General features: G+C 42.6%; 2 protein-coding genes across 2 annotated transcripts; both read left to right on the top strand.

The window, feature by feature from the left end:
- The first annotated feature begins 138 nt into the window (after positions 1-138).
- GPN3 (GPN-loop GTPase 3) lies at positions 139-12,840 on the top strand. Its single transcript, XM_082667796.1, has 8 exons — positions 139-257; positions 3,114-3,222; positions 8,181-8,348; positions 10,047-10,171; positions 10,761-10,876; positions 11,026-11,122; positions 11,653-11,781; positions 12,230-12,840. Exons 1-8 carry the CDS (start codon positions 210-212, stop codon positions 12,290-12,292), a joined length of 855 nt encoding a protein of 284 aa, XP_082523922.1. The 5' UTR covers positions 139-209; the 3' UTR covers positions 12,293-12,840.
- A 2,202-nt stretch (positions 12,841-15,042) lies between these two features.
- Positions 15,043-25,238, top strand: ARPC3 (actin related protein 2/3 complex subunit 3). Its single transcript, XM_082667184.1, has 7 exons — positions 15,043-15,134; positions 17,330-17,429; positions 20,747-20,823; positions 22,826-22,894; positions 23,506-23,632; positions 23,990-24,084; positions 24,557-25,238. Exons 1-7 carry the CDS (start codon positions 15,129-15,131, stop codon positions 24,617-24,619), a joined length of 537 nt encoding a protein of 178 aa, XP_082523310.1. The 5' UTR covers positions 15,043-15,128; the 3' UTR covers positions 24,620-25,238.
- Positions 25,239-27,832: the final 2,594 nt, after the last annotated feature.

The raw sequence follows: 27,832 nt of genomic DNA, 5'->3' as shown, positions 1-27,832 counted from the left end.
GCAAAACGCGTTTCACATGGGATTTGGCCTTCCGGACACCCCGTAGTCAGAGGCGCGGCAGAACTGAAGACGCAAAAGGAATTTGGACTGCGATTGGTTTGTAGTCGTGTTCCGGGAACTCAGTGGGCGTCGCGCGAAGGCTGAAGGGAGCGTCGTGGTGGCGCTCTGGGTCTCGGCGGCGGGAGGTGTCAGGAACCGCGGGAGCAAGCATGCCTCGGTATGCGCAGCTGGTCATGGGCCCCGCAGGCAGCGGGAAGGTGAGGCTTTGGCGGAAGAAGGAGAGAAATGTCGAAGTTTGTGGGAGGCTGGGAGGTTCAGGTCCTGAGAGAGGAGCTGGCGGTTGTGTGTATTGGGGACCTTGAGACCCTGGGCAGCTCGCTTCTGCAGTCTGGGCTTCAGTGTTCCTTTTGTTGTTGTTTTGAAAGGAGATTGATGATAGTTGCTAATATTTATTGCGTACTTAAGCCCCAGATACTGCCCCAAGTTATAGCGTACTTAAGCCCCAGATCCTTTCCTGTTAAGGAAAAACAACTTACTTCCTTAAAAATCCTGTGAGTTAAGTCCTGTTACTCCCATTTTGCCGGTAAGGAAAATGAGACACAGAAAGGTTAAGTTTTTGCTCAGGGTGACACACCTAGTAAATGATGGCTGGAATTTGAATCCAGTTTTGTCTAACTCCAGAATTTGTCCCCAGTCTTTAACCCAGGAGGTTAAAGTGGGGTCTCGTTACTCACTGCTTCTCAGAGATTGAGACGTGGACTTATGGAATTTGAGGAGACTTTAGGAGGTACATGGGCCTGCCATTAATGAGCATTGAATCGTGTATTGAGAAAGTTGCTCCCTTTTCAGTTTTCTTTCAGTTTGCATTGAGGTGAAACCATCAGTTTGGCGCTAGCGTATCTTCAACACTTCTTTAATTCTCAAGTCTTTTTGGAGAGCAGATTTTAGACTCAGAGGTTTTGACAGGCAACTATATTCAGCTAGAACTGAAAGAATTTTGTTAAAGTTGCATGTAATTTTATGATTACCTTCACGTTATGGAAATTATAACTGGTTTTCTGGTTAGAGATACAGTTTTTTCTTGTAAACAACTATTAAGGGAATCCTATTAGGGGCACTCAAATATGGTAGAAATTGTGACGATATTGATCAAGTAACAGGAGTGTGGGAAACACTGGAGTCTGTGGAGGTGTTGTGTGGCTTCAGTTTTTTGTTTTTTGGTTTTTTTTTATAAATTTATTTTATTTATTTTTGTCTGTGTTGGGTCTTCGCTGCTGTGTGCAGGCTTTCTCTAGTTGTGGCAAGCAGGGGCTACTCTTTGTTGTGGTGCGCGGGCTTCTCATTGCGGTGGCTTCTCTTGTTGCGGAGCACGGGCTCTAGGCACACGGGCTTCAGTAGCTGTGGCTCGCGGGCTCTAGAGCGCAGGCTTAGTAGTTGTGGCACACGGGGTTAGTTGCTCTGCGGCATGTGGGATCTTCGCGGACCAGGGCTCGAACCTGTGTCCCCTCCACTGGCAGGCAGATTCTTAACCACTGCGCCACCGGGGAAGCCCTGGCTTCAGTTTTTAAATTGACAAACACGTTGCTCTGATGCTTGGCCTATTCTGGGTGCAGGAGATACACATGCGACTATGATATGGCCCTTGCTTACCCGAAGCCAGTAGTCTATTTGGGAATACTTAGATTAGTTACTTAAAATACAGTGTGATGTATAGAGAGGACCTCCTAGGCAGAGAGAACAGTGTGTGTAAAGTCACTGAGGAGAAAGATAAAAGCATGATAGAGATTATTTCTATATTCTAGATTAATTTTCAGACAGATTGTGTTAGATAAGTATCTTTCTATAAACTTTTGATGCCTGCTACCAGAAATACTCACTGGGCATGTTCTTTGTGCCAAGCATTGTTCTGGGCCCTGGGGATTGTGTAGTGACTAAAACACACTCACAAAGTCCTGTGCACTTGTGGAGTTTATTCAAACATATGAGTCAATTAGAAATAATTATCAAGCATTTATTATGTACCAGGTATTGTTATAGTCCCTGGGTGTATACAACTGAATAAGACACATCCCTGCCTTTATTTATTTACTTACTTTATGGCCTTGCTGTGTGATTTGCTGGATCTTAGTTCCCTGACCAGGGATCAAACCTGGGCCTTGGCAGTGAAGGTGCCAAATCCTAACCACTGGACAGCCAGGGAATTCCCAACACATTCCCACCTTTATTTTTTTATCTTTTATTTTTTAAAAAAGTATTTATTTGTTTATTTGGCTGTGCCGGGTCTTAGTTGCAGCACGTGGGATCTTTGTTGAGGCGAGTGGGATCTTTAGTTGCAGCATGCAGGCTCTTAGTTGCTACATGTGGGATCTAGTTCCCTCAACAGGGATTGAACCCAGACCCCCTGCATTGGGAGTATGGAGTCTTAGCCACTGGACCACCAGGAAAGTTCCCACATCCCTGCCTTTAAATAGAGGGTGGGAGAGACAGACAAGTAGCCTAGAGATTTTAACGTAGTACATGAGGGATAAAAAATTTTCTAAACCCAAAGTTGTAAACTAATAGTGCACTTCCAGGCTATTTACTGGCCTGATATTCTCTCATCTTGGAATGTTACTCCCCTGGCTTGGCAAGCACACTGCTGTCTCTCAGCTCAGATATTCCCTTCTCAGAGACATCGTCCCTGAGCACCCCACCTAAAGCTTTGTTTGGACTGTACCAATCCTAGTGGAGACACCTTGTGTCAGGTGCTGCAATGTGTAATCAGAAATCTTCCCTTTAAATTCCACTTGTTGCATGTTAGAGCAGTAAGGAGCCTTGGTGATCATGGAGGCCATTCCAGTTAGAGACAAGAAAATTGAGGGACAGATTGGAAAAGCACCCTCCCCAGAGTTACCCATGAGTCCGAGCCAGGTCTGGATCTGCAGCCCAGTCAGGTGTCCTGACTCCCAACCCAGTGCCTTTTCCCTCTTTTCAGTCAGCTTCTTGGTCAATGAAGGAATAGTTTTGGCCTTAGTAGACACGGCTCAAGGGGTGTGGAGAGTCCTTCTGGAGGTGTAGAGGGTAAGCACTGCACTGCTTGTTGCTCTAACCCCTCATGCTTTGTGACATTACAGAGCACCTATTGTGCCACCATTGTCCAGCACTGTGAAGCCCTCAATCGGTCTGTCCAAGTTGTGAACCTAGATCCTGCAGCAGAACATTTCAACTACTCCGTGATGGCTGGTAAGTCCTGAGCAGAGCCTTGCCCCTCCTTCAGGAAAAATAGGGGAGTAGGGAGGCAGTGAGCACTGGCTGCTCAACACAGAAGCTGAAAATTAATACAGTCTGGTCCCCTGGTTTTGTGGTGAACAACATGAGGCTGAATGTCATTTGGTGACATCAGCTCATGTTGATGTATGTGACAGTATCCTTTCTTAGTCTCTGAAGTAAGAATTAAAAATGAGTAGACTCCTCCCTCACCACCCTTCCCTTTTGTTTCTTTCATGTTTGATCATGTTTGGTAAACCTGTTTTACTGCTGATCATACTATAAGTGAACAACCTAAATGTTTTGTTTTGTCTTTTAGGTCTCTTAATTTATTCATTCAATTGTCTGTTGAACACCTACTTTATGCCAGGCACCAGGGTTATAGCAGAGGACAAGACAGATACTATCCCTACCTTTGTGGACCTTTTAGCAAGGGAGATAAGCAAAATGATAAACATGTTACAGATTGTGGTAAGGACTGCTTTAGGCTGATGAGAAGGAATAACTGGGAGAGGTTGCTTTAGGGATGACGTCTCTGAGAAGGAGCTCTTTGGGCCTAGACCTGAAGATGGTAATGTGCTCACCAAGTTGGAAGAATATCAAGGTCACTATATAAGGGAGAGATGGGAAAGGGCTTGGTGTGTTCCAGAAAAAGCGAAGATGCTGATAAGCTGGGGCATAAGGAGTGAAGGAAAGAGATGGGTAGGAGCTAGTAGGACATGAGAAGTATGGATTTTTTCCTGTTTTTTACCCTGTTTAGTCTGTTTGGGCCGCTGTAACAAAATACCAGACTGGGTGGCTTATAAACAACAGAAATGGATTTCTCACAGTTCAGGAGGCCGGAAGTCCAATATTAGGGTGCTGCCAGCATGGTCAGATTCTGGCGAAGGCCCTCTTCCCAGTTGTAGACTGCTGACTTCTCACTGTGTCCTCACATGATGGAAGTGGGAGAGGGACCTCTTTTATAAAAGCACTAATCCCATTCACCTCCCCAAAGCCCCACCTACTAGTATCATCATCCTGGGCGTTAGGTTTTCAACATATGAGTTTTAGAGGGACACAAATACTCAATTTATAAGGGACTTCGCTGGCAGTCCAGTAGGTAGGACTCCACGCTTCCATTGCAGGGGGCATGGGTTCAATCCCTGGTCGGGGAACTAAGATCCCGCAAGCTGTGTGCGGCACAGCCACCCCCCTCAAAAAAAAAAATCCTCAATTTACAGCACCTTTCAACAGTGGAATGTCATTAGAGGGTTTCCAGCAGGGGGAGAGGATTGACATCTGATTTACGGTTTTCTTTTGTTATTTTTTTGGTGAGGGGTTATTTGTTTTTTTAATATTTATTTATTTATTTGGTTGTGGCGAGTCTTAGTTGCGGCAGGTGGGCTCCTTAGTTACGGCAAGAGGGCTCCTTAGTTGCGGCTTGTGAGCTCCTTAGTTGCGGCTCGCTGGCTTCTTGGTTGTGGCACATGGGTTCCTTAGTTGCGGCTTGAGGGCTCCTTAGTTGTGGCATGCTAACTCTCACTTACAGCATGCATGTGGGATCTAGTTCCCAGACCAGGGATCAAATCCGGGCCCCCTGCATTGGGAGCATGAAGTCTTAACCACTGTGCCACCAGGGAAGTCCCTGATTTATGTTTTTAATCTTTTTTTTTTTTTGCGGTACGCGGGTCTCTCACTGTTGTGACCTCTCCCGCCGCGGAGCACAGGCTCCGGACGTGCAGGCCCAGCGGCCATGGCTTACGGGCCCAGCCGCTCTGCGGCACGTGGGATCCCCCCGGACCGGGGCACGAACCCGCGTCCCCTGCATCGGCAGGCGGACTCCCAACAACTGCGCCACCAGGGAAGCCCCCTGATTTATGTTTTTAAAAATAACTGGCTCTCAGATGAAAAATGGACTCTAGAGGGTCAAGAGTCGAAGCAGGGACCAGCAGTGAGGCTATTACAGTTGTCTAGGTGGCTTGGACTAGGGTGATCATGGTGGAGATACAAAGGAGCAGGCAGATATGGTATATATTTTGCAAGTAGAATTAGCAGCATTTTGTGGGAGATTGAACTAGAAGGGTGTAGGAAAGGGAGAGATCAGGGGTCACTCTTAGGTTTCTGACTTGAGCTGTTGAGTGCATGATATTGTTTACTGAGGAGGAAGACAAATCGGTTTAAGTTTGAGGCAGTTCTCTTTGCACTTGCTAAGTTTGAGATGTCTGATAGCTATCTAAGAGGTTATGCCAAGAAGGCATTCGGGGACTTCCCTGGTGGCGCAGTGGTTGGGAATCCGCCTGCCAACGCAGGGGACACGGGTTCAAGCCGTGGTCCGGGAAGATCCCACATACCGTGGAACAACTAAGCCCCTGCGCCACAACTACTGAGCCTGCGCTCTAGAGCCCGTGAGCCACAACTACTGAGCCCGCGTGCTGCAACTACTGAAGCCCACAAGCCTTGAAGGTGTCTCATCTTCAGGAGTCTGGTAGAGGAGGTGGGGTCAGTGAGGTAGGAAAAAAGTCAGGAAAATGTAGCATCAAAGAAGCCAGGAGGGGACTTCCCTGGTGGCGCAGTGGTTAAGAATCCACCTGCCAGTGCAGGGGACACGGGTTCAAACCCTGGTCCAGGAAGATCCCACATGCTGTGGAGCAACTGAGCTTGTGCACCACAACTACTGAGCCTGCACTCTAGAGCCCGTGCTCCGCAACAAGAGAAGCCACTGCAATGAGAAGCCTGCGCACCGCAATGAAGAGTAGCCTCCGCTCACCACAAGTAGAGAAAGCCTGCACGCAAGCAACGAAGACCCAACACAGCCAAAAATAAATAAGTAAATCTATTTAAAAAAAGCCAGGAGAAGAGACTGTTTCACTAAAGAGCTGGTGCCTGGTTATGTCAGATGCAGCTGGGAAGTTGTACAAGAAGACAGAGGAGTGACTGTGAGATTTGGGAATGTGGAAGTGTTGGCGACTTTGGTGATTTCAGTGGGATGGTAGGGTTGGAGGCCAGGTTGCAGTGGTTTGAAGAGTGAACTGAGGTGATGCCGTGTAGATGCTGAGCAGAGATGACTTGCTGAGGAAGTTTTGCTGTGAAAGAAGCAGAGAAGTGGGACTATAACTGGTGGGGTATGTGAGGGTCAAGGGAGGTTTTAAGGTTGAAGATGGTAACTGGAACAGAGTTGTATGCTGAAGAGAATGATCCAATAAAAAGAAAGAAACTGAAGATACCAGAGAGGGGCAATGACTGTAAGGTTGACTGCGAGAGTGAGAAAGGGGAGGGGCTCCCAAACAGGTGGAGGGTTTTGCCTTTGCCAAGAGTTGGGGAGTTCTTCCATTGTAGCCGGAAGGAAGCCAAGGTGGAAGGCACCATGTAATATTGGTGGTGGGAATGTGGGAAATTCTCTTTTGTTGACTTCTGGTTTCTGTGAATGTCATGTGTGGTCATCAGCTGAGGGTGGCTAGAAGTGGGTGTGGGTAGGGTGAGGGAGGCAGGTTGAAAAGAGAGGAAGAGGTATGAAACAGTCATCTTCCTTGAGAAAAAGCATTTCATTGCTTTGGGATCATTTGGTTGCTTCCAACAGAGAGCACTCAAGCTAGCCTATATAAAAGGAGGATTTTTTAGAAGGAACTGGGGGACTTCTCACAAAACTCAAGAGCAAGCAAGGCTTTATGAGAGACTAGAACCCAAAACATAAAAACTAACAGGAATCTAGGCTGGCTTTCTGTCTCTTTTTGTCTGTCTTACAGACCAGCTTCTCTGCTTCGGGATGCACATGGCAGCCAACAAAAATCCCCCCACCTCTAGTTCACATCACTTTCTGGTACAAGTGCCTTACTGACTAATGTCCTTGAGTCATCCTTTTAGAAGGCCCTAACTTTGAGCAGATGTTTATCCCTGGGAAAGTGCATAGGAAGACATTATCCATATAAATGTGGCTGTGAGTGAACTGAGATTGTAGGTTTGAACACAAGAGTACTGATTTCCAATACTTTGTAATAGAAGAGAACCATGTGTATACCAGAATGTTTAAGCTCCTGCTATAGGTGATTTAGCTACATTATCTCATGTAGTCCTCATCCTTCTACCCCAGGATATATGATTTGTCCCCACTCTTATACATAAGGAAAGTGAGGCACAGGGAGGTTAAGTAGCTTCCCTAGGGTGATGATATTAAGAAACGGTAATTGGTTTTCTTGGTATGGTTTTGTTTTACTTGCTTAAGAATAGGTGGTGTATATTCACATTGTTCAAATTGCAAAAGGTACAGAAGAGTAAAAGTATGCAGGAAACCGTCTTCCTCCCAGCTCTGTGTCCTGGCAGGTGGCTACCCTCCCTTGAGGCAGCCAGTGTTGCTAGTTTCTGGGATATCTTTCCAAAGTCTATGCATGTAAAATAAAATATGTATATTTGTATATATAGTAAATTTTTGTCTTTTTTTTTTTTTAACACAAATGACGGCATTCTAACACAGAGTTCTGCACCTTGCAATTTTCAGTGAATAGTATACCTGGAAGATTATATCACCTCAGTTCTTAAAGAGCTTCTCCTTTATTTTATTTTTTTTGCGGTACGCGGGCCTCTCACCGCTGTGGCCTCTCCCGTTGCAGAGCACAGGCTCCCGACGCACAGGCTCAGCGGCCATGGCTCACGGGCCTAGCCGCTCCGCGGCATGTGGGATCCTCCCGCACCGGGGCACGAACCCGTGTCCCCTGCATCGGCAGGCGGACTCTCAACCACTGTGCTACCAGGGAAGCCCAAGAGCTTCTCCTTTTTATGGTTGGATAGGATTTCATTGTCTGGCTGTACAAAAATGTATTTAATTTGTTACTATGGACACTGCTACAGTGAATAACCATGTACAGAAGTAATTTCATGCATGTGAGTTTTTATATAATTGTTAATTATCACCAGTGAGGATAATGCTCTTGTATTGTGGTCCCTCTCTGTGGTTTCAGACATCCGGGAATTGATTGAGGTGGATGACGTGATGGAGGACAATACTCTGCAGTTCGGTCCCAATGGAGGATTGGTATTTTGCATGGAATACTTTGCCAATAATTTCGATTGGCTAGAGGACTGTCTCGGCCATGTAGAGGATGACTACATCCTTTTTGACTGTCCAGGTAAGTCAGCTATCTGAATGTATCATTTTCCCTGAAGTCGTGCTCATTCTGTCCTCAGTGGAGAAAGTGGAGTGAGCATTCGTAGCTCTAAACCCTGCTGCAGTAAGGTACAACTCGCTTACTTATTGGCTTATATTAATTCATTGAGTTTACTGAGTGCTTATTTTGTACCCTGGAAATACCTAGAAAGCAAGGTACCCATGGTCTCTGCCCTCATGGAGTCCACAGGCAAGTGGTAGTGCTAGGCAGTATAAACAAAAATCACCCAAATGGACTTCCCTGGTGGCACAGTGGTTAAGAATCTGCCTGCCAATGCAGGGTACATGGGTTCAATCCCTGGTCCGGGAAGATCCCTCCCACATGCCGCAGAGCAGCTAAGCCCATGTGCCACAACTACTAAGCCTGTGCTCTAGAACTTGCGAGCCACAACTACTGAGCCCACGTGCCACAACTACTGAGCCCGCGTGCCTATAGCCCGTGCTCTGCAACAAGAGAAGCCACTGCAATGAGAAGTCCACACACCACAACAAAGAGTAGCCCCCGCTCGCCACAACTAGAGAAAGCCCGTGCACAGCAGCGACGACCCAGTGCAGCCATAAATAAATAAATAAACAAACAAATAAATAAATAATCACCCAAATGATTATTTAATATATTTCTGACAGGCACTCCACAGGAGTAGCACAGACCATCACACAGCAGGGAGGTTGGGGAGGCTTCTCATCAAGTAGCATGTAAGCCAGATCTTAGGGTGAGGTGAGGGAGACTGTGCTGCAGGCAGAGGGCACAGCATGCTGAAGGCCTTGCGGCAGGAAGGAATGAGCTGTGTTTGAGGCACCAAAAAGGCCCTTGTGGCTGGAGCACAGTAAACAAAGGAAGTGTCCTGAGGTGAGACTGGTAGGGGACAGATGATCACACGACTTCTCAAGCCAAATTATGAATTTAAGACTTAAGCCTAACCTAGTTTTGATCGTTTGTGGCTCTCACATTTTTTCCCCTTTTTTTAAAAATAAATTTACTTATTTATTTATTTATTTTTAGCTGCGTTGGGTCTTCGTTGCTGCACGCGGGCTTTCTGTAGTTGCGGCGAGCGGAGGCTGCTCTTCCTTGTCATGTGCAGGCTTCTCATTGTGGTGGCTTCTCGTTGCGGAGCACAGGCTCTAGGCGTGCGGGCTTCAGTAGTTGTGGCACGTGGGCTCTAGAGCGCAGGCTCAGTTGTTGTGGTGCACGGGTTTAGTTGCTCCGCGGCATGTGGGATCTTCCCGGACCAGGGCTCGAACCTGTGTCCCCTCCACTGGCAGGCAGATTCTTAACCACTGCGCCACCAGGGAAGTCCCTCCCCTTTGTTTTTAACTGAACATACACACACCCACAGAAAACTGCAGAGGTCATAAGTGTACAGCTTGATGAAGATTCCCAAACCTAACACACCTTTGTAGCATTCACTTTTGATCAGCAAAAACGGAAGTGTGAAGAACCTCACTTTCTACGTAAAACTGCATAGTTTCCTTGGGATTCTCGTGGTATTGTGATTGCTTCAAGAGCCTGTAAGACCCCTTGAAAATTGAATATGTTACCACCAGAGGTTGACTTCGTTTTTTTTTTTTCCTCAGCTGTCTTATAGGAAATTGTTTTCCTGTAATTTGGTAATTTAACATATATCCTGATTGTAATAGTCTCATAATGTTCTTCATGTAGGTCAGATTGAATTGTACACTCACCTGCCCGTGATGAAACAGCTGGTCCAGCAACTAGAACAGTGGGAGTTTCGAGTCTGTGGAGTTTTTCTTGTTGATTCTCAGTTCATGGTGGAGTCGTTCAAGGTTCGAGGATAAATCTGTTGTCGATTTTTCAGTCATGGGTACAAGCAGATGGCAGTCTCCTTTAATTGTTGCATGATTTCTGGATGTTTCACAAACTATACTCTAGAATTATTTAATATCCCGTAATATTAAATTATTATAATAATGTATTCTTAACTCAAATGATAAATTGTGATACTGTATAGATTTGGGGGAACTACTTACCAAGAAAAATTAGGCAGATGTGTATCTTCATATAAGTCTGTTTTTCTGATGATGTTTTATCTAGTTTATGAACTATCTAAAACAAACATTATTTCCCATTAGTAGCCCCTAAGGAATATTTGATGGAAAAGATTAAAGGTGTCATCTAAATTGAGATTTGTGATCACCATGGATTAAATATACATTTTCCCTCCTTATCCTCACCCTTGGAAACCAGCGGTCAAGAATCTGATTAGTGGACTGTCTTCTTTTACTTTACTTTAGCCTTTCTTTTACTTAGGCCAGTTTTGTTCAGAGAGAAGCAGGAGCCTCTCTTTTATGTGGAGACCAGGGAACTTTTTTGGCACCAGTTGATTCATCTTCCCTTTTCTGTTTCCTCCTTCAGTTTATTTCTGGCATCTTATCAGCCCTGAGTGCTATGATCTCTCTAGAAATTCCTCAGGTTAACGTCATGACGAAAATGGATCTGCTGAGTAAGAAAGCTAAAAAGGAAATTGAGAAGTGAGTTTGCTTCTTCCATATCATCATATGTCAGCTGCAGAGATGAACCTTCTAAGCTTTATTTCGATGTGAGGTTCTGTCAGTCTATAAATCTAGTTTCCTGATTTATTCTTCCTTTTATTCATCAGTCTTCTTTCTCACTTTTAAAGGTTTCTAGATCCAGACATGTATTCTTTATTAGATGACCCTACAAACGACTTAAGAAGCAAAAAATTCAAAAAATTGACTAACGCTATATGTGGACTGGTAAGCTTTCAAAATTGTTGGATTTTATTTTTAATGACCTGGTCAGGTGTGTATTGGCATCCATTCAGTGGCCACCATTTTGGAAAACATGGTCCAACCCTATTGCCTTGCCAAAGGAGGAGGGTGGGAGTCTGTGGGCTGGCTGGTCAGCAGTTTAATTTAGAAGCAATTATTGGCAGTAGCCAGTAAGTTAACTGATGTGTCTATTATTCCAAGCTGTTTTGGGAGCTCAGACTGTCTTTGCCTTTTGGAATTTCCAGTGGTGATTGAGTTCAGGTAAATGCCTATGAAACAGTGTCTGGTTCAGTAACAAGTTAGCAAGTATTCTAGTTGGTCATAAGCCAGAAAAATCAGTATTGATTTGCTGTTGTTCTGTCTCTGTCTGTCCTTCCTCCCCACAACACACACACATACACACACACACAAATGGTTTTAACCAGAAGTGTAAATGGTTATAAAACTCAAATATAATTTGAAAATTAAGTATTTTGTACTTCAGAATGACCCTTTCTGAAATCCCCAACTTGTAGATTGACGACTACAGCATGGTTCGATTTTTGCCTTACGATCAGTCAGATGAAGAAAGCATGAACATCGTATTACAGCATATTGATTTTGCCATTCAGTATGGAGAAGACTTGGAATTTAAAGAACCGAAGGTACTTTCTGGTTTGGGGTGTTTATTGCCTTTTGGTAAAAACGTTTACCAGCACTCACTGGCCTCCTGCATAATCCCATGGAGTTAAGCTCTTTGTCCTCAGAGCTTGGGCATACATGGAAAGAGGAGGTGAAATGCAACTGGGCTCGGGCTGCCCTCACGTATGTCAGTGAGGCCCTGTCACAGCACATTAGCTGAGAATTGGCATGAGTATAAACTCGAGGAAGAGTTTACTTCTAAATGAGATATAAGCCCTTTAATTTACCACATGTCTGGAAACATTCTGTCAGTCATTCCTTTTGTTATTAACAATCACTGTGAGCAACACCTGGAGCTGATGCTGGGCGTTAGCTCCTTATAGAGCATTACCTGAAAAACATGTAAGCATATACTAGGTCTAACTGAGGGGAAGTGGATGTATTTTCTATCTTGTGTTTCCTTTGTGTCAGGAACATGAAGATGAGTCATCTTCCGTGTTTGACGAATATTTTCAAGAACACCAGAATGAATGAAGAGTTTGTTAAAAAGTAACCAAATGTGTGAGGAGCTTGTGGCTGAACTGGCAGAACCTTCTTCTCTTCGAAAGATGGAATACTAGAAAGCTACTTACTTTAATGAAAAAAAATAATACTTGACTCTTTATCAGCAATCAGGAACATGCCTGAATCAAGTTCTTAGTTATTCTGAAACTGCTGCTGTTTAAAGTGGCATCTTTTAGTATTATTGGAACAGCATAATTTAGATTTTAAGTCGAAATTGAAATGAATGTAGATAGATTTGTGTATATAATATAAATTAGCACCTGTGATACAGTTAAGACCAGTCTACTTTTAGTTTTACTGTTTGATTTTTGTTATTTTTGAAGTTTTTTTGGAGGGACAGGAATTATTGTAACAAAATATGCATATATGTGTCCAAAGAAAAAAAAATCTGGAAGAATATAGATAGACCATTGCTTACCTGTATCTCCCAGTTTTCCTACATTGAAAATGTATTATTTGTGTAATTTAAAAATGAAAAGTAACTGTGTTTTAAGATATATATGTATATAAATAAAAGAAACAGGAAAATAGTACTAACTTTTTATTACACTCTTGTTTTCCAGTCAGAATTTGAAATATTCAGCCAGGGCAATTTGTTTTTTGGTTTTTTCCCAAAGTTTTGAATGAGTAAATTTCCCCAAGTGTCCAAATGTAGGCAGTGCCTTTTTTTTTTTAAGTGTGATTTGTAGTCTCTGAGCACTTAAAAATGTGTACTTTACTTGAATAACAAATGCACACAAAAATGCAAAAGATAATTTTTTCTTTTTAACTTCTTGACACATTGAATTATTTTCAGTATTTATAAGTTCATTTGTGATAGGCCCTGGGGAATGGCTAGTCAGTCAACAGATACTTCTCTAGCACCCACTAAAGGAAAGCAGAATCTCTTTTATTGAGTTCTGCCAGGCATTGTGCTAAGAAGAAGCATTTTGCATAATCTCTTTCATTTAATCCTCACAGCAGGTCTGGTCTCCATTGGTGCTGGATCTTCCTGCAGTTGCAGATTAAGTCCTTGTAGAAAACCTGTAACTTGGGTTAAATTTTTAATCATTCTTGGGCCTGGATAGCAGAAGTACACCTGCAGTGTCAAATTTGATCCATTTTCATTAAAGATGCAAAGTGTGAGGGGCCATAGCTATCAGTGGTAACTTGTGCCTAGCGGCCCAGGCTGGGGGCAGGAGTTGGGTATTTGCACCATGGTCCGCTGGTGTGAGCTATTCTCACAGGGCACTCAGGAGAGCATGATGAGTGGACAACATGAGGACGTGCTGGGCTGCTCGGGGACTTTTTCTGTGGCCCTTGAGGATGCAAAGGTCAAAAACACCCTGATCTCCCAGTGTTGCTAAATTTTAGAAATGTTATTGTCATGTGAGAGGGGAAGAAAGAAAAGACAGCTTTTCATTCGCCCTCTTCATTACTCCTTGAGCTATACCTCCCTACTTTAGCTTCTGGAGAGTCTGGTGTGTGCCTGTGGGGAAGAGGTGAAGGGTCAGATTCCATTTCCTTCCCCTTTCGACACTGGAGTTTAAAAGATGAATATGACAGTTCCAGTCCTGAAGGATTTCACTGTCTTGTAGGAGAGCCTGACGTGATTCTTCAGACAAATTTACTAGTGGGTGCCAGGCACTGGGGCTAAAATGGGACTGCCTAGGGCAAACACGACCTTACTGTCATGCGATGATATGCTGGGCCCTTAAGACTAACCATAAACAAGGAAACCTCTGATAAGGAATGTGAAGAAAAGAAAACAGTAATGAAATGGAGAGTGACTGTGGGGCTACTTTGCATGCCTGTCAAATAAGTCTCCCCCTAAAAGGTGCAATTTGGCCAGAGATGTAAATAACAAATCAGTTGTGGGAACATGGGACAAAGTAACCTAGTTTGAGGCACTGGCAGAAGAAATGGCCAGAAGCAGCAATGACCTTGGCTTTTAACCAGAGGCATAATAGGTTAAGAATTCCTGAGCTTTTAGTATGTTCTGGGCGTGTAATTTCAAAGCACTTTACATGCAATTCGTTTCATCCTCAGAAAACTGAGGTAAGCACTGTTATCTCCATTTTCAGACAAAGAACTGAGGCACAGAGAAGTTAACTTGCCGGAGTTACACAGCCAATAAATCTTGGAGCTGCATTCAAACCCAGGGTCCATTTTCTCAACCATTACACAAAGAATTGCAGCACATAATCACACGAGTAATACACAAATCCCTTCTCACTGTGATCCTTTCTCCGTTTTTAAAATCAGTGGACTGAGTTCATTCTTTCACTCAACAAGTATTATTGATGCTTACCATGTACCATCACTGTTATCGGTGTAGTGATATAGCAGTGAACAAAACAATCCTTGTCGACGTTCACATGGAGAGAGGGAGACAAAACACAGAAGTAAACTAAAAAGAATCAGAACTAAGGAAGAAAAGAGAGAAAGGGGAGTGAAGTGGGACTGAATTTAAAATAGTGTGCCCCAAGGAATGCTTCACTGAAAAGGTGATCTTTAAGGAAAAACAAAGGAAGTGGTGATTTATCACTGGGATTCAGTACCCCCAGATCCATCTCCACTTTTGCCCACACCTCACGCATGCCCGACATTCAGAGCCCATGCCTAAGGCTCGGGCGCCCCCTGATGCCCCTGCGTATCCGCGCAGCCGCAACAGCTAGCCGCGAACAGCAAGGCCGGAAGCGCGGCGTCCTGCCCTCGCCCTCCCCTTCCGGCTCACTTCCGCCTACCCCGCCCGGGCTGCCAGACCGGAAGCGCCGCGCTCTAACCCGATCCTCCTCATCGGGGTTGAAACCCGGGCGCCTCCAAGATGCCGGTAAAGGGGCCGAGCTGGGGGTGTTGGGAGAAGGCGGGGATTTGGGAAAGTGGCGAGAAGTCGTGGGTGCGCTGAGAAAAGCGGGCCGAGGGGGGCAGAGAGAAAGCAGGGGCCTGAGAAGGGGAGAGGCGAGAGGAGCGGGCCGGCCCCTGTAGGATTCGGGCGGCCCGGGGCTGTAGACCGGGCTTGGAGGACCGGGGCGCGGCAGAGTGGGCCGGAGATCCCGGGCGTGCTGAGGAGACTGCCTCAGTTCTTCTGCCCTCTCCTCAACAATCCCGACCCCTTTTCTCGCCCTTTCTGCCTTCCCCCGACTCCAGCAGGGTTCCCAAAGCCTCATTAGAGCCGCGAAGGCCAGGGCTGCCCTTTTAATTTTTCATATCTCAAGTCTAGAGTCAGCTTCTCCTTTTTTTCCTGCAGGCCCACTTCCTCCTCCGCCTCTGGGGGCGGGTCTCTTAAGCTGCTTGTCATTTGTGAGACCCCACTTCCCGGACTCCTCCCCTGTCACCCGGGTAGTGGCGGCCACCACTGCGCCGCTGGGTTTAGGGCTCTCAGAGCAGACGCAAGGTCCGCGCCCGGTTTCCAGATGTTTCTGTTTTCGCGTGCATCAGAGTGGGAGTAAAAATTGATGGTGGTTTGGTTGCTCTTAAGTTCTGACAGCCAGTCTCTGGGGTAGATTTATCACCATCATGGTCTCCATTTTGCAGATGAGGAAAAAAGAGGTTCAATAACATGTGATTATTCATAGGACAAACATTACTGAGCACCTGCTGGATGCCAAGCACTGTGACAGCAGTGAATAAGGCCAACAAATCACTGTTCTTAAGGAGTTTACATTCTAATGGGGAGACCGACAATAAACATGTAAATACAAATAAAATAAAGAAGATTGTTTCAGATAATGACAAATGCCATGAAGGAAATAGATGGGTAACAAGACAGTATAGCTGGTGAAGGGGAGGGTAGAGGCTTGTTTAGATGAAGCATATCTGTAATAAAAGAGCAAACCATAGTTATCGGTACGTATTTTTACGGATCTCATAGCTACCATTTGACTCCTGATGTATGCCAGGCAGGCCCTGAGCTACACACTTTATATAAATTATCCCATTTAATCCTCACAGTGACTCTATCAAGTAGATATGTTATTGTTTTCTCATTTTGCAGAGGAGGAAACAGAGGCTCAGAGAAGTTAAGTAACTTGCCCAAGGCTGCACACTATTAAATCTTGATAAAGCCTGATTTTACCAGAACACCAAAGCCTTGTACTCATCATTCCAGTTGCACCTAGAGCACCTGGGCTTCCCCTGTGCGGGTGCTCTTAAGAAGACAGACTTAATGTCTGTCTTTTCCATTCACCTGAAAATTCTTCAAGGACAGAGCCCATACTAGCCTTGCATGCCATTGGATCCGCATGCCTTGCACACAGAAGGTGCTTAGGAATCTTTTGATGAATGAATGAATGAATAAATGAATGGGGCCCATGTCTTACAAAAAGCCAGACATCTTGTAAAAAGCAGAACTAGAAATCAGCCTATAAATTGCTCTCATAAATATGATTTTCCCCCCTCCTCCTTTAACTCCCATCCACCCACTGAAAGCAAGTATGTATCTCTTCATTTTACAAATTTGGAAATAGGCTAAGAGAAGAAAAGTGATGTCTTGGTCAAAAGGCATAAAGCCAGGAAGTGGCAGAGCTGAAGAGCCAGTGCTTGGGTTGTGGTTTAACAACAGCTGGGGGCTGGGTACCCCTGATTTATATGGTGTTTGCCTATTTCTATAGTGTAAATACTCCACCAGTTACCAATGTGGTGTCACTGAATGTGGAACTGGAAGAGATGCACATTAGCACCTCATTATATAGTATTTACACCATAAAGATACAAAAGATATAAATAAGCTTAAGATCATATTAAAAATAAATTTTTTAAATAGGAAGTAATAAATTTCAAGTATTTATTACCTTTGTTTTTAATATAATTTACCTAATTGTAAATTTATATAATTTCATTTTTAATAATGGCTGTGTTCAGCAACCAGCTTGCCTCAAATTTTCTCAAAATTTAATAGTCAGTTTTCATGAGCCAGTTAATCTTGGATGAGTTAGTCTTTTTTTCCTTTAGGGAAATGTACTTGTTTGCCCTGCTGACATTTGCTCTCTTTCTGCTTTTGTGTTCTTACCTGGCTTGCCACTACAGGCTTACCACTCTTCCCTCATGGACCCTGACACGAAACTCATTGGAAACATGGCACTGTTGCCTATCAGAAGTCAGTTCAAAGGACCCGCCCCTAGAGAGAGTAAGTCGAAACTCCATTATTTTCAGATTTTGGTATGAAACCCTCTGACGTCAAATCAAGGAAATTCTGTCTCAGGTTGCTCTTGTATTTTCTATTTGCTTGGGGGATATTGTGCTCTAGACCTTTTCAGATCATGGGTATATGTTGCATTTAACAAGAAACTGTATTATTGCTGCCAATTTCTCCAGGATATTTTGTTGAGAGGGAAGAGGAAATGTGCTTAATTCTCAACACTCTTCCTATCATCACTATCATTTCTTAAAAACTAATGCTGCTACTTCTGTAGAACGCCATGTCTCCCTCCTTTCTCTGTCATCAAGCTGGAAAAAACAAAATGTATTTTAACCTCTTCTTTATTTAAATCTACTTTCTTTGTCCATTCTTCAGGATCTCAGTTTTCAGCAATACCTCAATCTTAAGTATCCTGTATAATATTACTAATTTCTTCTCTTGCTTCTTGAACATTATATCTTTACTTTCTTTCTTGGTACTCTTTTTTTTTGCGAGGGTGAGCCATTTTCTTTACTGTTCAGAAAGCTTCATTCATTTCAGATGCTATCTGAGACTCTTCTGACACATTCTGAGATGTTCTGCCAACAGTGTAATTTGTATTATATTAGACACCTTTTCCGCCTGCACTGAGTTCCATTCATCGTTTCCAAGACCATAGTTTGGATTACCAATTTTGTACTGACCCTGTCTCCATTCTTCTGCCAGATTATTTGACTTGACTTCCTCTTAATTTTGTTTTCAACACCATTTGAAAGCTCAGTAAACTTAATAAATTTGGTGAGTCACCACACTGTTTACTTGTTCTGAGATGAAAAAAAAGGAACAGTGGGAAAAAGCAGACCAAAAAGAGAAAAAATAATGTAAAAGAATTACAGTGCAAAAGAAGAATAAGAGTCAGTGTTGGCCCAGAGCTCTTCTCAGATCGTTACAAAATACCATATTATATATCAGAAGATGCAGTTGACCAAGGATGGAGTAAATCTAATTACCACCTTTGCAATTCTTGGGCCCTTGAGGGAGAATGGGACCCCAAGAAACCGGAACTCTGATTTCTGTAGATAAGGAGTGATTTCTTAACTCTTCCCTGGGGGCTGGATTAGGACTGAATTGGAATTATGGAGAAGTATAAGCCTGTGCTGTAGACTAAGTAACTGTTAACATTAATCTAATTACTTACATCCAACAAATATCTTTTTTGTGTGTGTGTGTGTGTGTGCGCGCGCGCGCGGGCGCGCGCGCTCGCGGTACGCGGGCCTCTCACCGCTGCGGCCTCTCCCGTTGTGGGCTGTGGCCTCTCCCGTTGCGGAGCACAGGCTCCGGACGCGTAGGCCCAGCGGCCATGGCTCACAGGCCCAGCCATTCCGCGGCACGTGGGATCCTCCCGGACCAGGGCATGAACCCGTGTCCCCTGCATCGGCAGGCGGACTCTCAATCACTGCACCACCAGGGAAGCCCTCAACAAATATCTTTTGAACACCTTTTATATACCAAACACTCTTCTAGGTTCTAAATCCTATTGTCTAGCTTCCTCCCCCTCCCTGCAATGTGACATTTAGAACTAGCTGGCTCTTGTAAGCGCTGTTTGGATCATCTGAGGAAGTTTCCTTTTTGCAGATAAGAAAATAGATTGCAGGGAACACAAGTCTAGAGTTAGAATTCTGTTGCAGACTTCCCTGGTGGTCCAGTGGTTAAGATTCTGTGCTTCCACTAGAGGGGGAATGGGTTTGATCCCTGGTTGGGGAACTAAGATCCCATGGGCTGTGCAGCGAAGCTAAAAAATTTTTTTAAAAAAGGAAGGGAAAAAAAAAAAGAATTCTGTTGAAATTCTTCAGAGTACCAAAACTTCAGAATTGTTTTGCATTTCTGCTGTGCGAGAGGGATAGAAGTCAGGGACGAGAAATATAAGTAACCATTTCTGCATTGCAGAAACCAGCTGTTGGATATCAAGATCCTGGGATTTTGACCTTTTTAAAATGAAAAAAAAAAAAAAAAGGAAAACCCAAAAAAAAGGCAAAGAAATTTTGTAATGAGATCTGTCTTTGTTACAACAGTACTTCTGGCTTTTCTCAGTCTCTAGCCATCTGAACAGCTTGTACAAATATATTTGAAGTCAGTTTTCGTAAAAAGAAAGATGTACTTGTGAATCCCAGTGTGTTCCTAAATGACAGTTAAGAGTTTTTTACCTAAAGCTATAGTATGTAAGGTCAAATAAAATTATATTGAGTACTTTGTATTTTTTAAAAAGCATTTTATTAAAGTTAGTCTATGTTTCAGTCTTTTTTTTTAAATTTATTTATTTGGCTGCTCCAGGTCTTAGTTGCAGCACGCAGGATCTTTAGTTGCGGCATGCATGTGAGATCTAGTTCCCTGACCAGGGATCAAATCCAGGCCCCCTGCATTGGGAGCATGGAGTCTTAGCCACTGGACCACCAGGGAAGTCCCTGTCTCAGTCTTTTTTTTTTTTTTTAATGTATTTATTTATTTATTTATACAGCAGGTTCTTATTACTTATCTATTTTATACATATTAGTGTATATATGTCAATCCCAATCGCCTGTCTCAGTCTATTTTTATAAATGTATTGAGAAATGTCTGGAGTGATGTTCACCAAATGTTGAGAGCAGTTATTTCTGGGTAGTGAGATTAGGGTGACAGTTAAGTTTTTTTTCTGTGTTGATTAATTTGTTTCTCTAATGGGCATGTATAATTTTTGTAAAACAATAAAGCTATAAGAATAAATCATGTGCTTATTTTTCTAGAAATTGTTTCTAAAGACTTTATATTTCAGTACCCTCATCTTATTTTATAAAACTCCAAAACCCTTGACCGTTGAGCTTGGATATTTTTTTCTTGATAGCTTTTTAATTTTTATTTATTTATTTATACATTTATTTTATTATTTTTTGGCTGTGTTGGGTCTTCGTTGCTGTGCGCAGGCTTTCTCTAGTTGTGGCGAGCGGGGGCAACTCTTCGTTGAGGTGCGAGGGCTTCTCATTGTGATGGCTTCTCTTGTTGCGGAGCTCAGGCTCTAGGCGTGCAGGCTTCAGTAGTTGTGACACGTGGGCTTCAGTAGTTGTGGCTCGCGGGCCCTAGAGCGCAGGCTCAGTAGTTGTGGCACACGTGCTTAGTAGCTCCGCAGGATGTGGGGTCTTCCTGGACCAGGGCTCAAACCCATGTCCCCTGTGTTGGCAGGTGGATTCTTAACCACTGCGCCACCAGGGAAGCCCCTCTTTTTACCTTTTTTAGATGTTATGTTTTACATTTGGCTAATGTTTTCTGCCTTACTCCCCTTGTGTCCTGCTTAGCAAAAGATACAGATATTGTGGATGAAGCTATCTATTACTTCAAGGCCAATGTCTTCTTCAAAAACTATGAAATTAAGGTAAAGTACAGAGCTTTTACTCTTTTTTTTTTTTTAATTTTTCTTGTAGTATAGGTGATTTACAATGTTGTATAGAGCTTTTACTCTTTAATTTAGTTTTCTTATGGGGATGGTATCAACCTGGCAGTCAGGGTTGATGTAAGGAATAAATTAAATGAAATGAGATTGTGTGATTTTAAAAATCCAGAACAGTGCCTAATTCTGTAACAATGTTAGTTCCTCGTTTTTCCTCCAAGGTCTACACCATGGGTTGGCAAACTACAGCCTGAGGGCCAAATCTGGCCCACCACTTCTTTTTGTAAACAAACTTTTATTGGAACATAGCCACGTGCATTTGTTTATATATCATCTGTGACTGCTTACATGCCACAATAGCTGAGTTGAGTAGTTGTGACAGAGACTATGGCCCACAAAGCTTACAATACTTGCTATCTGGTCCTGTACAGAGGAAATTTACCAGCCCATGGTCTAGACACTTATTTATATTTATTCAACAGTATTAAGCGCCTACTGTATGAAGTCCCAAACCAAAAAATTCTGCATGCTATGTTACTTTTTTAATATACTTCTATGTCCTGGACCTAAGATGGAGAGATAAAGAAAATTCAGTGACCTGGACCCTTCCCTCAACCTCCATTTCTTCCCTTCTGCTTTTAGTTCTTGTGAGCTCAGGAGGAAGGCAGAAGTGGGGTGGGGGCAGAAAAGGAGAGGGGGAAATGGAAAATGAAGTTCTCTGAGATGCTGCTATGAGCAAGTTACAAGGAATGTCAATAAATCTTCTTGATAATGTTCTAGAATATGGAACTTCAACTCCTTGCCAAACTTTAATCTCTCGGAATCAAGCAGGATGTGAAATCTTTATTTGTAGACTCTTGGTCTATAAACTGTGGTCTAAACATTCTATGATGTTACAGATGTTTCTATATCTAATGCATAGTCTTAAGTGTGGTGTTTGTAATTAAAGTTCTGCCACATTTCATTCTCTCTCGAATATCATATAATCTTAAAAATAGGGAAAAGTGTAGTTTGTTTCTTTAAAATTATAAATCTGTGTAAAATTTGACATGAAGTATGTGCCACATTTGATTAGCATCCATTTGTCTTCTCCACATTTTTCCTTTGGGTTAGGTCAAGAGTTGGGCTAATGAAGCTCTTCAAGAACAAGTCACTTGTGAAATAATTGCTTCCTCATTTAGAGTCATAAATGTTTTTGTTCTTGGCAGAGATCCTGAAGTGAAAGAGTTTTTAAAGGTTAGCCAGCCGTATGGTTCATCTCAGGTTTTCCAGGAGGCTTTGTTAACTCTCCTTCGTACACAGAATGAGGAGCTATTGGCACAACTCTTCAGGAACCCAAGGGCGAAGGGAGCTGAGGAAAACAGGGGCAGCCACACAAGCTCAGGGTGAAAACAGGGGCAGCCACACAAGCTCAGGGTGGAAGCTGGTGGCTCCCTCCCCAGGGGCAGACAGAAAGGGGGCTTGAGAAGATTGCATGCAGAGAATGGGAATTTTTAAAAAAATATTTATGTATTTTTAATTAATTTATTTTATTTTTATTTATTATTTTTGGCTGTGTTGGGTCTTCATTGCTGTGCACGGGCTTTCTCTAGTTGCGGCGAGCGGGGGCTACTCTTCGTTGCAGTGCGTGGGCCTCACTGCGGTGGCTTCTCTTGTGGAGCATGGGCTCCAGGTACGCGGGCTTCAGTAGTTGTGGCTCACGGGCTCTAGAACACAGGCTCAGTAGTTGTGGCACACAGGCTTAGCTGCTCCGCAGGATGTGGGATCTTCCCGGACCAGGGCTTGAACCCGTGTCCCCTGCATTGGCAGGTGGATTCTTAACCACTGCGTCACCAGAGAAGCCCGAAAATGGGAATTTTTGATGCTGTAGTAACTGCTTTCACAGTTTTCAGTTGATAAATCAAAAGACAAAGATTGAATTCATTTATTGCACATAATTATTAGGTTTTGATCAGAATTGTTTTTGAGTTTTGTTTTCTTCCCATAGAATGAAGCCGATAGGACCTTGATATATATAACTCTCTACATTTCTGAGTGTCTAAAGAAACTCCAAAAGGTAATTAAACTTGGATGATCATTTGTCAGGAACACAAATTAATAGGTATTTAGACTCGTTGAGACTTTAAGGACAAGTAAATATTGACTGGAGCGCAGGCTCAGTAGTTGTGGCACATGGGCTTAGTTGCTCCACAGCATGTGGGATCTTCCTGGACCAGGGATCAAACCCGTGTCCCCTGCATTGGCAGGCAGATTCTTAACCACTGCGCCACCAGGGAAGTCCCCAGCGTTTTCATATTACATTTAGAGTTGAAGATATTTTGAAATTTTGTTTACATTCATTATTACTTCAAAATTTAGTTGTTAGGCCCACTGCTGGGTCTTGTTATTTAGCGCATTAATAAAGAAGCACATGTATGACTGTGTGATAAATTTGATGTTTTAATATGGTAATTATTGTATATCACTATAATTGGTTTCTTTTGTAGTTCTGTTTTATCTTATTCATTTAAAACATTAGTCTGAGAAGGGGCCTACAGGCTTCACCAGATTGCAAAAGGGCACCAAAAACATAACCCCAGACATGGCTACTTAGGTAAAAAACTGAAAATTGGATATTACTATCCTTTTTCCCTATGTTTGTGTATATAATTTTTTTTTTTTTTTAAGTGCAATTCTAAAAGCCAAGGCGAGAAAGAAATGTATACACTGGGAATCACTAATTTTCCCATTCCTGGAGAGCCTGGTTTTCCACTTAATGCAATTTACGCCAAACCTGCAAACAAACAGGAAGATGGTAAGAACAACATCTCTACCTTCCTATATGGCACAAGATTTTCTCCACTGGACTTCTTAACACCCCTCCTTTTCTTGCCTTGACTGGTGTACAGATTGAGAGTGGAATCTTTAGCCCGTACATTATCTTACTACTCACTCTCACAAAAGATCCTTGGCAACAAGCATGACATGTGGAGAATCTTTTGGACCAAAATGAGTATAGTTATAAAACCATTTGAACTGTCGTTTCTATTTCTTATCCTGTTCGAAGGTACTGAAATGTATTGCCAAGGTCAATGTCGAGATCAGTAGCCAGCCCATTTGGGATGCTTTCTCAAATACATTTTTTTATTGTTCTACCTGCTCTTGATTTTAGAAGTGATGAGGGCCTACTTACAACAGCTGAGGCAAGAGACTGGACTGAGACTTTGTGAGAAAGTTTTTGACCCTCAGAATGATAAACCCAGCAAGGTAAAACTCTTTTCTCATTTAGTTGATAAATCACCTTTTACCCTGTAGCCACTGTTAAACACATTGAGGTCTTTAGTTTTTGCATTGCAGTGTTGCTTAACTTTGGTGCCTTATACATAGTAGGAGTTCACTGAATCACACTGAATAATGAATTGCATGTAATAAAAAATTTTGGTTGTATATTCTTATGTTGGGGCATTGTAAACCCATATAACAGCTTTTTTGTGTGAGATAGCTTTAATGTATTACATTTATTTTGTTGTTGTTATTTTGAGTAACCTGTGAGTCACTCCAAAAGAAAGGGAGGGAGGGAGGAAAATTTTTTATGTATCTTCAAAGAGTTTATATAATATAAGGGCTGCCAGACCAATATTAAGTTTTGTTATTAAGTAAATTCATATTCTGACCTTACCTTGAACTTGCATTGTGATTTGACCACCACTGTTCATTCTGTTTTGTCCCCTCTTGTTAGTGGTGGACTTGCTTTGTGAAGAGACAATTCATGAACAAGAGTCTTTCAGGACCTGGACAGTAAAGGGAGCCTTGGGCAGACACTGTCTTCACAGCTGTGGGCAGCATTTACAGCAAGATGTACACAGTTCTTTGCCTTTATTTCATAAAGTTTTATACAGAGGAGAGAAGAGAGTGTGTCTTTACTTGAAGATCTCTTTATCAAGAATTTGGGGCTGTGGGGTGGGGAAGAATGAGTTGTTGATGGGTGATTTGAAATTTCTGCAGTATTAAGCTGGTGCTTAATGAGTAATAATAAAGAAATTTTCTAACGTTTCATGTCAGAAAAACTTCATTGCTTATCTTTGACATTCACTTAAAAAATTTTTGAGATAATATTCACCCTTTTAAAGTGTATAATTCAGGGGACTTCCCTGGTGGTGCAGTGGTTAAGAATCTGCCTGCCAGTGCAGGGGACACAGGTTTGAGCCCTGGTCCGGGAAGAGCCCACATGCCGCAGAGCAACTAAGCCCATGTGCCACAACTACTGAGCCTGTGCTCTAGAGTTTGTGAACCACAACTACTGAGCCCGTGTGCCTAGAACCCACACTCCGCAACAAGAGAAGCCACTGCAATGAGAAGCCCGCGCACTGCAATGAAGAGTAGCCCCCGCTTGCCACAACTAGAGAATAGCCCGCGTGCAGCAACGAAGACCCAATGCAGCCAAAAATAAATAAATTAAAAATAAATAAATAAATGTTTAAAAAAATAAAAAAGTGTACAATTCAGTGGTGGTTAATATAGACACAAAGTTTTGCAGTCGTCACTACTAATTCCAGAATATTTTTGCCACCCAAAAAAGATGTACCTGTACTCTTCAGCAGTCATTCCCCCGCAATTCCTATCCAGCCCTTTCCTCCCACTGATCTACTTTCTGTCTCTATGGATTTGCCTATTCTGGACATTTCACATAAATGGGATCATAAAACAAGGGGTTTTTCCTGTCTTGTTTCTTTCACTCAGCATGTTTTCAAGGTTCATCCATGTCAGGGACTTCCCTGGTGGTCCAGTGGCTAAGACTCCATGCTCCCAATACAGGGGGGCCTGGGTTCCATCGCTGGTCAGGGAACATCCCACATGCCGTGACTAAGAGTTTGCATGCTGCAACTGGGAACTGGTGCAGCCAAATAAATTTTTTTTTTTAAAAAAGGATCATCTGGGCTTCCCAGGTGATGCAGTGGTTGAGAGCCCGCCTGCCGACGCAGGGGACACGGGTTCGTGCCCCAGTCTGGGAAGATCCCACATGCCGTGGAGTGGCTGGGCCCGCCCGTGAGCCATGGCCTCTGAGCCTGCGCGTCCGGAGCCTGTGCTCCGCAACGGGAGAGGCCACAGCAGTGAGAGGCCCGCGTACCGCAAAAAAAAAAAAAAAAAAAAGGTTCGTCAATGTTATATCAGTACCTCATTCCTTTTTCTTTTTTCTTTTTTTTTTATTGTGGTAAAATATAACATTTACTATGTTTTAACCACTTTTAAGTATATAATTCACTGGTATTAATTACATACCCAATGTTGCACCACCATCACCACTATCTACTTCCAAAACTTCTTTGTTACCCCAAGCAGAAACACTAACCATTAAACCCCTGGTACCTGTAACCCCCAATTCCTGGTGACCTCTAATCTGCTTTCAGTGTCTGAATTTACCTTTTCCCAGCACCTCATATAACTGCAATCAAACAATATTTGTCTTATTGTGTCTGGCTTCTTTTACTCAGCATAATCTTCAAGGTTCATCTATATTGTAGCCTGTATCAGTACTTCATTCCCTTTTATGGCTCAGTAATATTCTATTGTGTGAATAGACCCCATTTTGTTTATCCATTCATCAGTGTATGAACATCAGAGTGGCTTCCATTTTTTTGGCTGTTATGAACAGTGCTGCCAAGAACATTCATGTACAAGTTTTTGTGTGGACATACGTTTCCATTTCTTTTGGTTATATACCTAGAAATGGAATTGCTGAGTCACGTGATAGCTATATTTAACTTTCTAAAGCACCGCCAGACTCTTTTTTCCACAGAGGCTGCACCAGCTGCACCATTTAACGTTCCCACCAGCAGTGTATGAAGCTTCTGATTTCCCCCACATCCTCACCAGCACTTGTTATTGGTGTGTAGCCATCCTAGTGGGTGTGAAGTATCTCATTGTGGTTTTCATTTGTATTTCTCCAATGCTAGTGGTGTTCAACATCTTTTCATGTGGATATTGACTGTATAACTTTTTTTTTGTATAACTTTTTAAAAGAAATGTTTATTCAAATCCTATGCTCATTTTTTATTTGATTTGTCTTTTTGTTGTTGTGTTGTAGGTTTTTTATATATATTCTGAATACTAGACCCATAGCAGATATATGAGTTGCAGAAATTTTCTCCCATTCCATAGGTTTTTTTTTTGCCATGAATGAAATGTTTATTTCCCATGAAGATCTTTATTTTTTTTTAAATTGAAGTGTAGTTAATTTACAATGTTTTGTTAGTTTCACGTGTACAGGAAAGTACACTTTTTCAGATTCTTTTTCATTATAGGTTATTACAAGACATTGAGTATAGTTCCCTGTGCTATACAGTAGGTCCCTGTTTTTTTTTTTTTAACTTTCTTGCTTGTGTCTTTTGAAGCACAGAGATATATTTAATTTTAGTTAAATGTCATATGTCTATTTTTTCTTTGGTTGCTTTTGCTTTTGGTGTCATATCTAAAAGACCATTACCTATACCAAAGTGTCAATTTACAGCTAAGTTTCCTAAGCATTTTATACTTTTAGCTCTTGCATTTAGGTTTTTTTTTTTTTTCACGTAACAAGAAATTTAATGTAACAAGAAATTTTAGGTCTTTGATCCATTTTTTTAACATCTTTATTGGAGTATAATTGCTTTACAATAGTGTGTTAGTTCCTGCCGTATAACAAAATGAATCAGCTATACATATACATGTATACCCATATGCCCTCCCCCTTGTGTCTGCCTCCCACCCTCCCTATCCCACCCCTCTAGGTGGACACAAAGCACGGAGCTGATCTCCCTGTGCTATGCAGCTGCTTCCCACTAGCTATCTATTTTACATTTGGTAGTGTATATATGTCCATGCCACTCTCTCACTTCATCCCAGCTTACCCTTCTCCCTCCCCATGTCCTCAGGTCCATTCTATATGATCCCTGAAAGTATAGTCTTCTTTGATCCATTTTCAATTAACTTTTGTATGTGAAGTGAGATAGGGGTCTAGCTTTATTTCTTTTGCATG

The sequence above is a fragment of the Grampus griseus genome, assembly GCF_964374135.1.
Source record: "Grampus griseus genome assembly, chromosome: 12".
In the NCBI taxonomy this organism is placed as follows: domain Eukaryota; kingdom Metazoa; phylum Chordata; class Mammalia; order Artiodactyla; family Delphinidae; genus Grampus; species Grampus griseus.
Note: the sequence above shows the minus strand (reverse complement) of the source record. Positions and strands in the feature narration are given on the sequence as shown.

Coding starts and splice junctions, on each gene's coding strand:
- GPN3 (XM_082667796.1), top strand. CDS start 210: ATGCCTCGGTATGCGCAGCTGGTCATGGGCCCCGCAGGCAGCGGGAAG. Junction 3,223..8,180: donor CAACTACTCCGTGATGGCTG/GTAAGTCCTGAG, acceptor CTGTGGTTTCAG/ACATCCGGGAATTGATTGAG. Junction 8,349..10,046: donor CATCCTTTTTGACTGTCCAG/GTAAGTCAGCTA, acceptor TTCTTCATGTAG/GTCAGATTGAATTGTACACT.
- ARPC3 (XM_082667184.1), top strand. Junction 20,824..22,825: donor TCAAAAACTATGAAATTAAG/GTAAAGTACAGA, acceptor TTCTTCCCATAG/AATGAAGCCGATAGGACCTT. Junction 23,633..23,989: donor TGCAAACAAACAGGAAGATG/GTAAGAACAACA, acceptor TCTTGATTTTAG/AAGTGATGAGGGCCTACTTA.